Genomic DNA, 19,271 nt, shown 5'->3' on the forward strand with positions numbered 1-19,271 from the left:
TCGGTATCACTGTCTGAGCTGTCATCAATATAAATGATTTCAGGAATGGAATGGGAAGTTGATCCACTTTCCCAGTTAGTAGAAACATCAACATCCATCAGCTGAAAAGTTAATAAACAACCCTTTTCAACACCACGGTGGTCATAAACCAGTAGCTCAAGATTTTCCAAATCAGTTGCATAAAAGACCATACAATCACAAGACACCAATTTAAGGTCTCTAAATAACTCAGTCCATCCTTCCCACATGACTAACTCGTCTTCAATTGAGATTATGCGTACCCTTTTCTTATACCATCTTTGATAGTGAACAAACATTTCTTGTTTGGGTCCAGAGTTTCCATAAGTTGTTGTTAACCATTCCTTTGGCAGTATCTACATCCAATCACAAATAATGATATTTTTGTTAAAGAAATATAAAACTAATTTGTTAAGATAATAATCATGTACACATACTAAATGTGTGATTCATATGAGATAACAAAAAATGACCATACCAATCCTGGTTCATTTGGATCGTTGACGAATTTCATGAATGAAGGGAAACGTGTGTATAGAGCATGGTCAAACACTGTTGCCTGAATTCGAGTCAATACATTAAAAGATATGAATGGATCAAAAAAATTCTTTTGAAACATATCAGGTGAGTAAATATCTAACTCGAAGTTTCTTTTGTCGATTCCAGTCAAGAGAAGGATATCACCTTCACCAATTTTAAGATCGTTCATGATCTTCAGCCAGCCATCGCCACGTATCAAACGGCTATGATCAGGCTCAAATGTAACTTCAGCTTTATATCCTTGCAGGGTGTGGATGAAAACAGAATGTCTTGGAATCATGCTATCATAATGGTCAACATACCATTCATGTGGCAAAGCCTGTAACAAAACATAATAACCTGATATGTCTTACAATGGTTTTGCATTATAAAATAGATAATTTCAATGTTAAAACAGTAACGAAAAAAATACCAGTTCAAGCTTATCTGTAAATAGTATTATGTGGATGAACGATGGTGGACGATTGTAGGAAGCCATTAATGACAACGTCAGAGATTATTTCTACTTCTGTAAAATCAATATATATATATATATATATATATATATATATATATATATATATATATATATATATATATACATATCAGTTATGTAGGTAACAATAACAATTATGGTCAAATTAACACAACTAGATTTAGGTATAATAGTCTGATATTTAGGGCATTTCGTCTTTAACACAAAATATAAATTAGACTCTTTCTGCAGCATCTATTAAGCATTGCACTTTTAAACCCTAATGTTTCAATTTTATGAATAATTTAAGACAAAATGTGCATGTATATAATCTAATTTTATATTATTGTTTCCTAATCACATAACTCGATTCAGGTCTAATAGTCTGGTTTTCTGGTCATTACGTCTATAACAAGAATGTTCGAGTAAAGGACAATTAGTTAACTCAAAAAAACCATCTGTACCTGTATTTGCGACGATCCTTCAGCTGTGAGGACGAAATCGATTTCTTTCGTCACCTGTTTAGAATAATCGCCGTTCTATGATGAAGGATTTGGGTGTTCTTTTGGTTTGATAATGAAGTGGGATGGTTTAGGGTAGACGAAGAAGTTGGATGGTTTTGTGGTCGCGGTTTGTTCCCGGTATTATTAAAATTGAAAACTGTGCATATATATGCTTTTTTTAGAATTATTTGTATTTGTATAGATTGTTATTATTAATTTAAAAGGTAATAACATAAAGTAAATAGTTCATGGTTAAAAAAATAACACAAGACATAAAAGACATGTTGCATAAGTTATTAAAAAATATAATCATGTTTGTACAAAAAAATAAAGGTAATTAATCATATGTTTTAACAATTTTTATGTGTCTGCAACCTCGTCTCCTTCCTCATGGTCTTCCCTAAAGTAGATTGTATTATTTCCAACAACAATTTCATTCAAAGGTCGAACACCGACTGAAAATGGCGGTAACTCGTCAAATTGGTCGTACTCATCCTCATCAACAACGTTCTCGACACCAACAATCCGTCGTTTTCCACACTGAACCACATGCCATCTATAATCCTTTGGGTCTTCGATAAAGAATACTTGAGTAACTAGTTTTGCTAGAATGAATGGTTCTTCGTCATATCCATTGGTGGAAAGATTAACAGTTGTAAAACCATCTTCATCAACTTGAACACCGCGATCATTATTAACCCACTTACACTTGAACAAGGGTATAGTGTACAAATTACCATAATCTAATTCCCATATTTCTTGAATGACACCATAATAAGATTTTTTAGTGATCCTTGATCTTTCTTCACAATTGACCATGGTGAATTCCGTCGACGAGGCTATCACCGTGACACCGCTATTTTACGTTTTACTCTTCTTATCTTGATCTTTAGTGTAAAAGGTATACCCATTGATATCATATCCTTGATATTGGAACACATGTTTAGGGGCGAATCCCAAAGCTTCTACCGTTTTATCAATATTTGGAAGTGTCCTCCTAACTTTGTCTTTCAACCATTCTGAAAATGTTTTTTATGTTGTTTTGCCAACCATTTTGCACTCTTTTTACGATCTTCTTGTCTCAACAATGACATGTGTTCTTGTATGTACGAATCAATAGATGTAGTGTGTTGTAAGATAGTAAAATGTGCCTCTTGATAATTGGCAACATTTGAATAGCCCGTCTTGCGCCCAAGTGTCCCTTGACCTGAAAGTCTTCCTTCATGACGACTTTGTGGAATCCCGACACTTTTAAACCCATCCATATAGTTTGTGCAGAATTCGATCACCTCTTCGGATGCATATCCTTCAACGATACTCCCTTCTGGTCGATTAAGGTTCCTTACATAACCTTTTAAGATACCCATATATCTTTCAAATGGATACATATAACGTAAGAAAACTGGACCACATGCCTTTATTTCTCCTACAATATGAGATACCGAGTGAACCATGACATCAAAGAATGAGAGTGGAAAGTACATCTCGAGTTCGCAAAGAGTAAGTATGATATCTCTTTGATATTCATCCAGCACTTCAGGATCAATCACCTTTGAATGAATCATGTTGAAAAATAAGCATAGTTTTGTTATTGTGTGTCGAATACGATTGGGTAAAATTCCACGGATTGCGATAGGAATCATCTGAGTCATTAGTACATGACAATCATGTGACTTCATACCAAGTTACTTCAAATCTTTCATCGAAACCAACTTCCTAATGTTAGCAGAGTATCCTGATGGAACCTTAATACCATGTAAACATTGACAGAATTTAGTTTTCTCGACCTTCGACATAGTATAACAGGCCGGTAGAAGAAACTTGGTGGCCCTTCCATCAATATCTTTAGGTTGTAGCTCTGGTCTGATATTCATTAATTTCATGTCCCTTCTAACTTTAATTCCATCTTTTGTTTTTCCAGGAATGTTCAACAGTAACCCTATCAAACTTTCACAAACATTTTTCTCAATATGCATAACATCAAGACAATGTCAGACTCGTAAATGCTTCCAGTAGGGTAATTTCTAAAAAATAGACTTTTTCTTCCAAATATCTTTGGGAGGACCAAAACCTTTCTTTCCCAGCACAACATTTATATTAGCAACTTTGGAGAGTGTAGCTTCACCATCTAATGGTGGTGGTAGCTTTCTATCCTCTATAGTACCATCAAATAAATCCGACTTTTTACGATATGGGTGATTCTCAGCAAGCTCTCTCCGATGCCCCATAAATGCCAGTTTCTTACAATTTGTGAGCCATATCGAGTGAGTATTTTCCTCACAAACAGGACATGCCTTTTTCCCCTTCGTACTATATCCAGACAAATTACCATAAGCAGGAAAATAATTAATGGTGCAAAAAAGCATTGCCCGTAGTTGGAAGTATTCTTTCTTGTATGCATCATAAACGTGTATGCCAGTACTCCATAATTACATCATGTCATCAACTAATGGTTGCAAATAAACATCAATGTCATTTCCAGGTTGCTTTGGGCCTTGAATCAAAAGAGACATCATTATGTATTTTCTTTTCATACATAGCCAAGGCGGTAGGTTATAAATGCATAGAAGAACAGGCCACGTGCTGTGACGGATACTCAAATCTCCGAAAGGATTAATTCCATCTGAACTGAGTCCGAACCTTATATTACGTATCTCATCCCCAAATTCTCCAAAATCTTTATCAATATTTTTCCATTGAAGTGAATCGGCCACATGTCACATTTTTCCATCATTTTTACGATCTTCAGAATGCCAACGTAATAATTTTGTATCTTTCTCATTCACAAATAATCTCTTTAATCTTGGTATGATAGGCAAGTACCACAATAATTTTGCAGGAGGTCCATTTTCCGACACATCACTATCAACATTATGTAGTAACCCGAACTTTTCCATGTTTATATATATATATATATATATATATATATATATATATATATATATATATAATGAAGTTGGTATATTTACATGATTAAATGTTTTCAACATGTTAAGCAATCAAACTTGTTAAGACTTGATTATTTGAAATGAGTTTCATGTAGACAATTGACCACCCAAGTTGATCGGCAATTCACGAACGTTAAAACTTGTAAAAATTATATGATGTTATATATATATATATATATATATATATATATATATATATATATATATATATATATATGGATATATATATATATATAGTTAACATGATATTATGATAAGAAATTTTCTCACTAGGTATATCAACAATGAGTTATATACATAAAATGAGACTATTGAATTAAGAAACTCGAAACGATATATATAACGATTATTGTTATGACAACGTCTTACTAAGTACATATGTATCATATTAAGATATTTTTACACTATATTTAACATGAAAAAATTATAATTATTTATATCATTAAGTATGTTAACAATGAACTACATATGTAAAACAAGACTACTAACTTAAGGATTTCAAAACGAGGCATATATGTAACGATTATCGTTGTAACGACACTTTAATGTATATATATCATATTAAGATATATTCATACATCTTAATATCATGATAATGTAATAATTTAACATCTCATTTGATATAATAAACAATGGGTTAACAACATTAAATGAGATCGTTAACTTAAAGGTTTCAAAACAACACTTACATGTAACGACTAACGATGACTTAACGACTCAGTTAAAATGTATATATACATGTAGTATATTAAGATGTATTAGTACACTTTTGAAAGACTTAAAGACACATATCAAAGTACTTCTATTTAACAAAAATGCTTACAATTGCATTCTCATTCATTTTCATCAACAATTCTACTCGTATGCAACCGTATTCGTACTCGTACAATACCCAGCTCCTAGACGTATATACTATTGGTATATACATATAATAATTCAGCTCTTAGCAGCCCTTGTGAGTCACCAACACATGTGGGAACCATCATTTGACAACTAGCATGAAATATCTCACAAAATTACAAAAGTGTTATAAATCATTCATGAATTATTTACAAGAAAACAAACTTACACATCCTTTATATCTAATCCATATACCAACGACCAAAAACACATATAAAAACTTTCTTTCTTCAATTTTCTTCATCTAATTAATCTCTCTCAAGTTCTATCTTCAAGTTCTAAGTGTTCTTCATAAATTCTATAAGTTCTAGTTTCATAAAATCAAGAATACTTTCAAGTTAGCAAGTCTACTACCAAGCTTTCTAATCCATTCCAAGTAATCATCTAAGATCAAGAAACCTTTGTTACTTACAGTAGGTTATCTTTCTAATTCAAGGTAGTACTCATATTCAAACTTTTATTCAATTTCTATAACTATAAACTATCTTAATTCGAGTAAAAATCTTACTTGAACTTGTTTTCGTGTCATGATTCTACTTCAAGAACTTTCAAGCCATCCAAGATCCTTTGAAGCTAGATCATTTCTTGACACTTCTAGTAGGTTTACCTACTAAACTTGAGGTATTAATGATGTTCATAACATTTGATAGTGTTCCAAATAAATATATATTTTGTATAAATATCCTCCCAATATGTAAATTATTTAGTTGTAATTGTCCTATTTTAAGTTGTAATCGTTTATATTAAATAAGTGCGAAGACAAAAGGCGAAAACGATGATTTGAAGACGCAAATGACCAAAAAGCTTAAATGTACAAGATACAATCCAAGTGACTCAATTTATTGATGAAAAACGTCTAAAAATGACAAGAGTACAAGTTAGAAAACGCAAAGTACAAGATATTAAATTGTACGCAAGGACGTTCGAAAATCCGGAACCGGGACATGAGTCAACTCTCAACGCGCGACGCAACGGTGCAAAAATTACAAGTCTACTATGCACAAGAATATAATATAATATATAAATAATTATATTAATTATTTATATTTTATATTTATATATTTATTATGTCAACAAGCTAGGAGCCAAAAGTTTGTGAGCTGGAAAATCAAACTCCACGACTCGCGGAGTTTGAAGGCCAAAAACTCCACGACTCGCGGAGTTTGAAAAATCAGAAATCCATATAAAAGGCCACGAATTCTGCAAGTTTAAAAAATATAATAATAATAATACTCCGTAGTATAATATAAATAAATATATATATAATATATATATATATATATATATATATATATATATATATATATATATATATATATATATATATATATATATATAGTATAGATTAGTGTTATATTAGATTAGTTTGGGTTATGTAAAAGTTATTTTTACGGGTTTTAAAGTCGGAGCTCTGTCCGTGTACTACTACGCGATAAATAATCAATGTAAGCTATGTTCTCCTTTTTAAATTAATGTCTCGTACTTAAGTTATTATTATGCTTATTTGAGCTGAAGTAATCATGATGTTGAGCTAAATATTAAAGACGGGGTAATTGGGTTTTGTACCATAATTGGGGTTTGGACAAAAGAATGACACTTGTGGAAATTAGACTATGGGCTATTAATGGGCTTTATATTAAATTAACGATACCTCGTTAATTTAATATAAAGGTTATGATTTGACGTATCTATATATAACCACATACGCTTAATCGGACACGATGGGCGGGATATTTATAAGTACGAATTATTGTTCATTTGACCGGACACGGGGATGGATTAATAGTCAATGGACTCATTAAAACAGGGGTGGATTACATTCAAGGGTAATTGGTGTAATTGTTAACAAAGTATTAAAACCTTGGTTTACACAGTCGATAACCTGGTGTATTCATTAAGCAAAGTATTAAGACCTTGTTACAGTTCGAATCCCCAGTTAGTTGGAATATTTGACTTCGGGTATAAGGTTAAATTTGCCGAGCAGTTTATAATTATGACCGATGAACTATTATGGACAAAAACCAGATAGGTTTCAAATACATCCAGGACAAAGTACAACTAACCCAGGACAATAGATTAAAATCAAAACGTCAAACATCATGGTTACGGAAGTTTAAATAAGCATAATATATTTTATTTCATATTTCCTCGTACTTTTATTTATTGTCATTTTAATTATTGTTATTTATTTTATATTGTTATTTAAATATCGTCATTTACTATACGCTTCGCTTAAAATATAAATCGACAAACCGGCCATTAAACGGTAAACCCCCTTTTATATATTATTATATATAATTATATATATTTTGTACAAATATAGTTGTTTAAAAATATAGTGTGCAATAAGCCCGCTCCCTGTGGAACGAACCGGACTTACTAAAAACTATACTACTCTACGATTAGGTACACTGCCTATAGTGTTGTAGCAAGGTTTAGGTATATCCCATTTCTAAATAAATAATTAAAACTTGTGTAATTTGTAACGTATTTCGTATTAAAAAAAATATAGTATATTTCGTACCCCTTCGCTTAAATATTTTTTATAAAATTAGTAATTTTATCATTTTTGTATCTTTTTAATTATTTAATCGTAATATTTGTATTTTTATCGTTCATATCTAGTTTTAAGCTTAGTATTTTGCCGTAGCTTATTTTTATTTCTAGATTTTTAGGCTTTGCCGTAAAATCCCTTAAGTGCTTATTCCTTAGACTAAGATTTAGGTGCTTTAGAATTTTGCGACGCCATTTTTCGCGCTATCTTTCTTACTTTTATTTTTCGACGCGCACTCTTTTTCTTTCTTATTTCTCGACACGCTAGTTTTTAGGACTTAGAAATTTTCTCTATTTCTTATCTAATATCTCAAACGGAAAGAAAAATTATTTAAGTGGTTAAATTAATGGACGTTGGCAATTTTCTGCTTCGTAGTAATAGTTGGATTTGTTAGTGGTTGAGTTGTGAGCTTCCGATTTAAAGGGTTCTGGCTCTCTGCTACATCTTTTGGCTATTCGAAACGTGGGCAAAAGCAGAAAAGTCTATTAATTGGACAACTTATATAAGTTTTTCTATTTTTATAACTAATAGGATAATTAGTAAATGCACCACATTGTAGCTAAAATTTGACCATCGCAATAAAATGGAAAATTTTGAAAACAAGGCTATGGAAACTCTTTTTGATATCCAAAATCAATTAAATCAATACTCTCAAACGGGTGTTGATGACAATTCGTTCGGTCAATCTTGGATCACGAATGACGAAACAATAACTGGTTGTGAAATCCGTGGAGATTATCACTCAACATGGGAATGTTATTATTACGTTCCTATGGAAAATTACGCACCCACGGAACCTGAATGGAATGATTATGAAGAATACAATTCAAATTGGGATTATTGCCAAGAATATTTCCAAACTCAACAACCAGTAGACGAGGAAAATTACGTGTCTGAAAATTTATTAGACAATATGAAAATCAAACTCGAAGAACTCAATGCTCAAAATGAACAAATGAGAGAGTTTGTAAACCGGCAAGCTGAAACTCTATCAGACTACACACCTGTTGATCTGAGGAGTATTGTGCAAGAAAATCTCATATCATCGAATTTTGATGAATTCGAGAGCTCCGAAATCACCAATTATCCTGATGATACTTTTTATTCAGCTTTACCAATTTCACAACATATCGACACATTAGCCTCTACCGACGAAATCAACGATCCATCAATGGATGAAGAAGAAGAAGTAAGGGTGACAAATTGGTACTCTTGGAAAAACGATAACGTTGAAAATTTTACCCCCGAGACCAAAATGGTGAGACCAATAAGTACCATTAATGAAGAAGAATTTGCTTTGATCCCGAAATTCACCATTCCACAACCTTCTAACCCAATATTCTCAATAGACGAGTCATCCACCGGAAATGAACTACGAGCTGTAATAGATAATGACACCTCGAATTTCACCCAATTAGGTAATAGAGGTGAAACCTTTGATCCCGAGAATGAACGGAAGGAAATGTTAGAAATTGTCCACCCTATAATATGTATGTCGGTGTATATCGATCCATTTGACCAAGAACCAGAAAAGAGACATATCCATTTACTAAAAGCTACACATAAAAAAGAATTAAGTAGTGACGATCGGGTGAGTCTAAACTTTAAACCCATTGATATATTATACACCACCCGAGATGTAAATAACTGGCTCACTATTTTAATTCGTGGAACTTATTCTACCGACTTCACATGTTGTCAGCTAAGTATGGGGAAGTCTAACCCCACTTAATGTTAAATTAGGGGTTCGGGTTAGTGCATAACTCGTTAAATAAACATGCATAATAAGTAAGGGTAAAAGACGCATTTTCAAATATTAGCAAACAGTTCAGAAAAGCAACCATTTTTTAAAAAAAAAAGCATGTGTGATAAAACAAGAAGGAATGAACGATGAGGTGCACCATCTATCATCCTACAAATCTATGGTATTTTTAATTACTTTTCTACACTAATCACCCTCATGAATTTATAATTATAGTCTGATTTCATGCAAATGAGGGCATTGCATGATATCAAGTGTGGGGAAGGGTTATAAATTCTCTCGGGTTTATACTTGGTTTATTTGCCAAATTTTATGAAAATTTGAAAAAAATTCAACTAAATGAATTTAAAATCATGTTTATACATATTTATGAACGATGAAAATTAGGTGTTAATATCGAAATTATCGTTACCTCGGAAAGGACATAAATTGAGAAACAACTAAAACGCTTGAATTTATTTATTAGGATATAAAAAGAAGCATGAAAAAAGCCAAGTGTGGGGAGAATGTACCAAGTTATTCAATTAAAAACTATCTATCACATGTTTCTGTAAAGTTTATTGCAGGTGCTTTTGTTTTGGACTAAATTAACTGTTTTACCCGATTTACTGTAATGAAAGATGGATCTACACGATAAATCAATTCCATCATTAAAAGAAAGTAAAGTCTTCTGAAAAAGACACGCGCTCTTGATTTAGGTCAAGAAGTTGTCGTCCAGACCAGCTGTAGGTTGACAAAAAATCTAGAAAAGTCATCTCTAAAATCAGCAGGAAATCCACGGACCTCAGCATCAAACAGGGTCGCCATGTGGTCAGACTTATCCTAACCATGAGAGGATCTGTCTCGTAAAATGGGGAGGGCGCCGTGCAAATTAGCTTGATAAGACTAATGAATCAGACCCCCGGAAAGGATAATCTCCTTAAAGATTAAAAATCAGCTTTTAAGCCTGATATTACTCAATCCTTGAGATTGACCTTAAAGATTGAGAATTACAAACTCATGGAATTCAATGATATCTAAACTCGAGCTTGAACGAGAAAATATTTTGACCAAAATTAAAACCGATTTGTTTTCTGAAAACCTATTTTCAATGCGTTCATTACCATTGAACGTAAAATCCTAGGAATTCACCTGGAAATTCATTAGGTCACCTGAACCAAATCGGGTGTCAACCGTAAGAACGGTGGTTGCATAGCATGGTTGAAGACAGGACCTTGTGCCAGACCGAAAAAATCATAGGATGATCTTTACTATTGCTCCTACAAAGGATAGTAATAGCATCCGACACGTTTTTGGACCATAATCAAATGCATGTCATTAGACATTGCCTTAACAGTTGCTTGTTCATCGCTTTCCTTTACAACCGGACGGTAGTTTGTCGAAAGGTAATATACGGGACAAGTGAACTGGACGTGTTGCTTTCCTAATACAAGGTTAGCAAGTGGGTAACACAAAACCACAAGTGTTGAGCTAAAATTTTCAAATCTGAAACCCACACAACCCACAAAAATATTTTGCAAACACCGGTGAAGGGTTATTCCGGAAAACTTATCTAGGGTAAAAGCTAGATTGAATTTTCAAAAGATCAAATGTTTTCATAAAGATCCAATTTCCTTAAGGATCTACATTTTCATAGTCATGTGGGACTGTAAACCGCCTTTCAAATGTGCACTTTGCTTTGGAAACCGAAAGTAAATCGGCTATTTGATTGCAAGCGTCGTTGACCTAAACCCGAGGAAACTGTGGATGACACACCCACCTTTAACCATGGTTCTATCGTTACTATCATTGTTTATACCACCATATCAAAATCACTGATGTACAAAGTGTGAAGAATAAAGAAGTGATTCGTGTGATGTATTATATTATTTCAAGTTATGTATTGCTTGAGGACAAGCAACGTTCAAGTATGGAGATATTTGATAGTGCTCCAAATAAATATATATTTTGTAGAAATATCCTCCCAATATGTAAATTATTTAGTTGTAATTGTCCTATTTTAAGTTGTAATCGTTTATATTAAATAAGTGCGAAGACAAAAGGTGAAAACGACGATTTGAAGACGCAAATGACCAAAAAGCTCAAATGTACAAGATACAATCCAAGTGGTTCAATTTATTGATGAAAAACGTCTAAAAATGACAAGAGTACAAGTTAGAAAACGCAAAGTACAAGATATTAAATTGTACGCAAGGACGTTCGAAAATCCGGAACCGGGACACGAGTCAACTCTCAACGCGCGACGCAACGGTGCAAAAATTACAAGTCTACTATGCACAAGAATATAATATAATATATAAATAATTATATTAATTATTTATATTTTATATTTATATATTTATTATGTCGACAAGCTAGGAGCCAAAAGTTTGTGAGCTGGAAAATCAAACTCCACGACTCGCGGAGTTTGAAGGCCAAAAACTCCACGACTCGCGGAGTTTGAAAAATCAGAAATCCATATAAAAGGCCACGAATTCTGCAAGTTTAAAAAATATAATAATAATACTCCGTAGTATAATATAAATATATATATATATATATATATATATATATATATATATATATATATATATATATATATATATATATATATATATATATATAGTATAGATTAGTGTTATATTAGATTAGTTTGGGTTATGTAAAAGTTATTTTTACGGGTTTTAAAGTCGGAGCTCTGTCCGTGTACTACTACGCGATAAATAATCAATGTAAGCTATGTTCTCCTTTTTAAATTAATGTCTCGTACTTAAGTTATTATTATGCTTATTTGAGCCGAAGTAATCATGATGTTGAGCTAAATATTAAAGACGGGGTAATTGGGTTTTGTACCATAATTGGGGTTTGGACAAAAGAACGACACTTGTGGAAATTAGACTATGGGCTATTAATAGGATTTATATTAAATTAACGATACCTCGTTAATTTAATATAAAGGTTATGATTTGACGTATCTATATATAACCACATACTCTTAATCGGACACGATGGGCGGGATATTTATAAGTACGAATTATTGTTCATTTGACCGGACACGGGGATGGATTAATAGTCAATGGACTCATTAAAACAGGGGTGGATTACATTCAAGGGTAATTGGTGTAATTGTTAACAAAGTATTAAACCTTGGTTTACACACAGTCGATAACCTGGTGTATTCATTAAGCAAAGTATTAAGACCTTGTTACAGCTCGAATCCCCAGTTAGTTGGAATATTTGACTTCGGGTATAAGGTTAAATTTGCCGAGCAGTTTATAATTATGACCGATGAACTATTATGGACAAAAATCAGATAGGTTTCAAATACATCCAGGACAAAGTACAACTAACCCAGGACAATAGATTAAAATCAAAACGTCAAACATCATGGTTACAGAAGTTTAAATAAGCATAATATATTTTATTTCATATTTCCTCGTACTTTTATTAATTGTCATTTTAATTATTGTTATTTATTTTATATTGTTATTTAAATATCGTCATTTACTATACGCTTCGCTTAAAATATAAATCGACAAACCGGTCATTAAACGGTAAACCCCCTTTTATATATTATTATATATAATTATATATATTTTGTACAAATATAGTTGTTTAAAAATATAGTGTGCAATAAGCCCGCTCCCTGTGGAACGAACCGGACTTACTAAAAACTATACTACTCTACGATTAGGTACACTGCCTATAGTGTTGTAGCAAGGTTTAGGTATATCCCATTTGTAAATAAATAATTAAAACTTGTGTAATTTGTAACGTATTTCGTATTAAAAAATATAGTATATTTCGTACCCCTTCGCTTAAACATCAACATCATTCAATTCATACATATAAAACTATCATATTCGAAGATTTAAACTTGTAATCACTAGAACATAGTTTAGTTAATTCTAAACTTGTTCACAAATAAAGTTAATCCTTCTAACTTGACTTTTAAAAATCAACTAAACACATGTTCTATATCTATATGATATGCTAACTTAATGATTTAAAACTTGGAAACACGAAACACCGTAAAACCGGACATACGCCGTTGTAGTAACACCGCGGGCTGTTTTGGGTTTGATAATTAAAAACTATGATAAACTTTGTTTTAAAAGTTGTTCTTCTGGGAATATGATTTTTATTATGAACATGTAACTATATCCAAAAATCATGATTAAACTCAAAGTGGAAGTATGTTTTTCAAAATGGTCATCTAGACGTCGTTCTTTCGACTGAAATGACTACCTTTACAAAAATGACTTGTAATCTGTATTTCTGACAAAAAACTTATACTTTTCTGTTTAGATTCATAAGCTTAAGTTCAATATGAAACCATAGCAACTTTAATCACTCAATACGGATTTAAAACGAAGAAATTATGGGTAAAACAAAATTGGATAATTTTGCTTGTTGTAGCTACGTGAAATTTGTAACAAATCTATACAAATCCTAACTTAACTAACTTATATTGTATTATACATGTATTCTAACATATATTATATAATCTTGGGATACCATAGACACGAATACAATGTTTTAACATATCATATCGACCCATCTATATATATATTTCGGAACAACCATAGACACTCTATATGCAGTAATGTTAGAGTTAGCTATACAGGGTTGAGGTTGATTCCAAAATATTATATATACTTTGAGTTGTGATCTAGCGTGAGACTTGTATACACGAGGTTGTGTATTGATTCGAGATAATATATATTGCTTTATTTCCGTACATCTAACTGTGGACAACTAGTTGTAGGTTACTAATGAGGACTGCTGACTTAACAAACTCAAATCATTAAAACGTAATAAAAAATGTTGTAATTATATTTTGATCATACTTTGATACATATGTACATATTTGTTATAGGTTCGTGAATCAACCCATGGCCAAGTCTTACTTCTTGACGAAGTAAAAATCTGTGAAAGTGAGTTATAGTCTCAATTTTAAAAATATAATATTTTTGGGATGAGAATACATTCAATTTTATAAATGTTTTACAAAATAGACACAAGTACGTGAAACTACTTTCTATGGTTAAATGATCGAAGCCGAATATGCCCCTTTTGCTTGGTAACCTAAGAATTAGTAAACCAGTCTACTAATTGACACGAATCCTAAAGATAGATCTATTGGGCCCAATAAACCCCATTCGTTGTAGCGGATGCTTTAGTACTTCGAGTTTTTATATCATGTCCGATGGATGCCCCGGAATGATGGGGATATTCTTATATGCATCTTGTTAATGTCGGTTACCAGGTGTTCACCATATGAATGATTTTTATCTCTATGTATGAGATGATGTTTATGAAAAATGAAAATATGAAATCGTGTGGTCTATTATTACGATTGATAAATATATAGGTTAAACCTATAACTCACCAACATTTTTGTTGACGTTTTAAGCATATTTATTCTCAGGTAATTGTTAAGAGCTTCCGCTGTTGCATACTAAATTAAGGACAAGATTTGGAGTCCATGCTTGTATAATATTGTTTGAAAACTGCATTCGAAGACATATATTATAGTGTAATATTATTGTAAACCATTATGTAATGGTCGTGTGAAAACGCTATTTTTTTAATTATCATTTTTAAACCTTTATCGATAAAATAAAGGTTATGGTTTGTTTTAAAATCGAATGCAGTCTTTAAAAAACGTCTCATATAGAGGTCAAATCCTCGCAACGAAATCAATTAATATGGAACATTTATAATCAATATGAACGGGACATTTCACATTATCAGTTGGTTTTCCACGTTTATACCTAGATGTACCACATACCTTACATTGATGAAGGTCTTTGTCTTCATTCTTGTATAACATACAATCATTTGGACAAGCATGTATTCTCTGTATTTTCAATCCCATTGGGCACATTAATTTCTTTGCTTGGTATGTTGAAACCGGCAACTCATTACCTTCTGGTAGCATTTTGTTCAATAACTCTAACAGGCTAATGAAACTTGTGTCGCTCCAACCATTGTTTGATTTTAAGTTAACCTGTTGTATAACGGCGGGAAGTTCTGTAAAATTCATACAACCGGTATATAAAGGTTTTTCAGCGTCAACAAATAGTTGTTGTAATCTGTCATGATACTTATCAGCAACATTATCCTCCATATCCAAATCGTTAAACATGTCATCAAAATTAACATTATTATCACTATTGTATGAATCTTCTTCGTTATCGGTATCGTTGTCCGAAACAGACGGGTTAAGGTCAGCTAATGACTCACCATGAAAAGACCAACATGTGTACCCTCTCATAAATCCGTGTGCAATTAGATAATTTTTGATATCGGTTGAATCAGTATACCACCGTGCATTTTTGCATTTCTTACAAGGACAACTAATTGTGGTGTTTCCTTTTTCTAGTTGATCAGTCTCGGCAATTGTAATAAATTCATCAAGACTATCAATAAACTCAGAGGTAGCATGACCTATCTCGTACATCCAAGTATTCCGATCCATCTACAATCAACATTGAAAAAGTTAATACATTATTAATAATAAAGAATGTAAAAAGTTGGAAAAGGGACTAGAACCCACGACCTCCTCTCTACCAAGCAACAGCCTAACCATCTAAGCAATTGTGTTAACCTGAAAACGTTACATTTATTTTCTATAAAAACATCACGTATGGTCTATTGTAAAAAAAAAAACCCAAATCAAAATCAATTGAGTTTTATCGATCATAATCAACCTCTTTATCATTTCTCTTTTGTTATCTATCTGTTTCTAAAAAAAACCCTGAAGTAATCCAAATCAATTGGAAAAAACCAAGCTATTTTTGCAAGCAACATAGGCGTTTTAACTAGGAGCACTTGTGATTTTCTTGTAAAGGATTGGAAGCATGTGTCTCCTGATCAGAAACAAAGTTTATGGTTGAAAATAAAGGTATTAAAATCTAAGATTTTGTTTAATTACTTTTTATTTATATATGTTACAACATTCACCACTTACATTAGTTTAAGTTATACAGGAACTTCATAATATTGAAGACGATTTTGCACACAAAACAACACTTCAAAAATGCAACACAGCGTTTACGAGATTCAAGCGCAAGTTAAGAACGTTTATGGATAAAGGAAAGCTTCCTTATGAGGAAGTAAAAGAATACGATTTCATAACTCCAGAAAAATGGAAATTTTTTTGTGAAATCGAAGATACACCTGCTAGACGAGTAAGTGTTATTCATTTGATTTGTAACAGGCATGGAGGTACATTGTGATATTGGAATGCTTTAAAAAAGGCATTTAATCGCATTTACACTGTGTAGGCTCTAAGAGAAAAAGGCAGGCAAAATGCTTTGAAAAAAGAAAAAGAAAAGTATGCTCGAGTTGGTCGTTCGGGATATCGTGGGAAAAAAGCACAATGGGATACAGAAGCAAATGATCCTCATAAACGTACACCATACCACAATATCAAAGATCCTGCTGTGAGGTATTACTTGCTAGGCAGGATGAAGCTTGATGACGCAGGGAAGACGGCAGTATGCCCAGAAACAATTGCGCCATTTATAGAAAAAAATTGTAATATATTTATATTTGAATTTTTAGACTAACCGACTCATAATTTTTCTATAATTGATTACTTGTGTTATTTTTTCCAGGTTAGGACAGATAAAAAAGGCGGGGATGCCTTGTTAACTCATGTGGAGAAGGAACACGGTGGTCGAAAAAGTGGTTTAAGTAGCACAATAGGATACAGCAAAATCAGAAAGAAACAGAAAGTAGACGATAAAGGAACGAGGGTAACTGATTTAACTGATGTTATTTTCTTACAATATTTAAATGCTTACTTACTACATTTTATATTTCATGTTTGCTAATGAGAAGTCTCAGGAAAACCAAAAGCATGATGATGAAGAGGATGTTGTTGATGAAAATAATGATGATGATGAAGAGAATGATGATGATGAAGAAGATGTAGATGATGAAGAGAATGATGATGATGATGAAGAGGATGTTGATGATAAGTCTGATGATGAAGATGAAGGTGATAATGAAGTGGAAGGTGCTAATGAGAAGTCTCAGGAAAAAGAAAAGCGTGATGATGAAGAGGATGTTGATGATGAACAGAATGATGATGATGATGATGATGAAGATGTTGATGATGAAGAGAATGATGAAGATGAAAAGGATGTTGATGAGAAGGCTGATGATGAAGATGAAGATGATAATGAAATGGAAGGTGCTGATGAATGGGAAGTTGATTATTTAGTGGAAGGTGCTGATGAAGGGGAAGGTGATAATGAAAAGGATGTTGATGATGAAGAGGATGTTGATGATCTAAAGGATGTTAATGAGGAGGATGATGATGAAGATGTGGTGAGAAAACGTGAACCGATGGTTCAACATCAGAAATTCACCAAAAAGAGAGTGAAACAATCGAAACACATCAAGGTAACTGATTTAACTAAATGTTGTTTTTTTCTAGACTTTTAAATTACTTAATACATTTAGTTTTTCATGTTTCTTAATGAACATGATGTTGAAAAAGAAAAGCCTGATGAAAATGTAAATGTTCATGACAACATCAATGAAAAAGAAGATGCAGTGATTGAAGAAGTGAATGAACCAGAAACAGATGTAGAGTTTGTTCCATATGATGATGTCCAAATGGTGATGAACGAAGACGAAGAAAAAAATGTGGATAAAGAAGAAGATTATGTGGTTCGAGAAATAAAAGATGGAGTGTTTAAAAAAGTTAATGAAAAAGATGCAGAGTTTTCTGACGATGTTGATGAAGAAATGTTGATGGAAGACGACAAAAAAGAACACCTTGATGAAGTTGTTAATGAAGAAGTTAATACAGAGCAAGATCCAATGATTAAACATATTGATGCAGAGCTAACAAATTTCAGAATAAAACCCAGTCCTCCACCAAGAAGAAGGAAGTATGAAAGAATCCTATTACAGAAGCTTTCAAAAACTGTTTTCGTCAAAGATGGCAAAGGTATGAGTGAGAACAATCCAATCGAATTGTAATTTGTGATGAATATTATTGATGCTACTATAACTATGTTTGTTAATGTATATTTGTGATGCTACTTTTTATTGAAGTTAATGAATATTTGTGATGCTCCTTTTATATGAAGTTTTGTTATGGTAATATAACTGTCTTTGTTTATGGTAATTTGCCAATGCAACTTTACTTAGGGTTATGATTAGGGTAATGATTGTACTTTGGGTTATGATTGCCACTGAAGGTGGTTATAAGGTCAACATTGCTTATCATATTGGTTATTGGGTCTGATTTGACATGTATACTACCTCATGTGTTTTTTCCTAAATTGGAGTGAGCGTTGAGTTGTTATTACTTCACCAAACATAGTTTGGTTTCTGAATTAGGAATATATATAATAGACTATGTTTATATGTTTGGTTTTCTTTTGGTTTCCATAGTGTGCAGCAGGTAAATAATCAGGATATCGAGGTTTTGTTATCCAGGTTTTGAGTTGTTATTACTTCACCAAACATAGCGTTGAGTTGTATCCAGGTTTTGTTTAAGCTGGCCCGGTTGGTTCTGCTACTACTATCAGGTTGTGTTTGCCTATTGTTACTATATAGTATAACTTTTTTCATTGCATAATAAGGG

The 19,271-nt window shown here is 32.4% G+C and overlaps 1 protein-coding gene across 1 annotated transcript; it reads right to left on the reverse strand.

The window, feature by feature from the left end:
• Positions 1 to 3,200: 3,200 nt before the first annotated feature.
• LOC139902079 (uncharacterized) lies at positions 3,201 to 16,253 on the reverse strand. Its single transcript, XM_071884735.1, has 4 exons — positions 16,224 to 16,253; positions 15,436 to 16,142; positions 3,587 to 3,825; positions 3,201 to 3,454 (listed from the first exon to the last, which is right to left on the reverse strand). The coding sequence occupies exons 1-4, from the start codon at positions 16,251 to 16,253 to the stop codon at positions 3,201 to 3,203; spliced, it is 1,230 nt and encodes a 409-aa protein (XP_071740836.1).
• Positions 16,254 to 19,271: the final 3,018 nt, after the last annotated feature.

This window comes from Rutidosis leptorrhynchoides, chromosome 3, assembly GCF_046630445.1.
Source record: "Rutidosis leptorrhynchoides isolate AG116_Rl617_1_P2 chromosome 3, CSIRO_AGI_Rlap_v1, whole genome shotgun sequence".
In the NCBI taxonomy this organism is placed as follows: domain Eukaryota; kingdom Viridiplantae; phylum Streptophyta; class Magnoliopsida; order Asterales; family Asteraceae; genus Rutidosis; species Rutidosis leptorrhynchoides.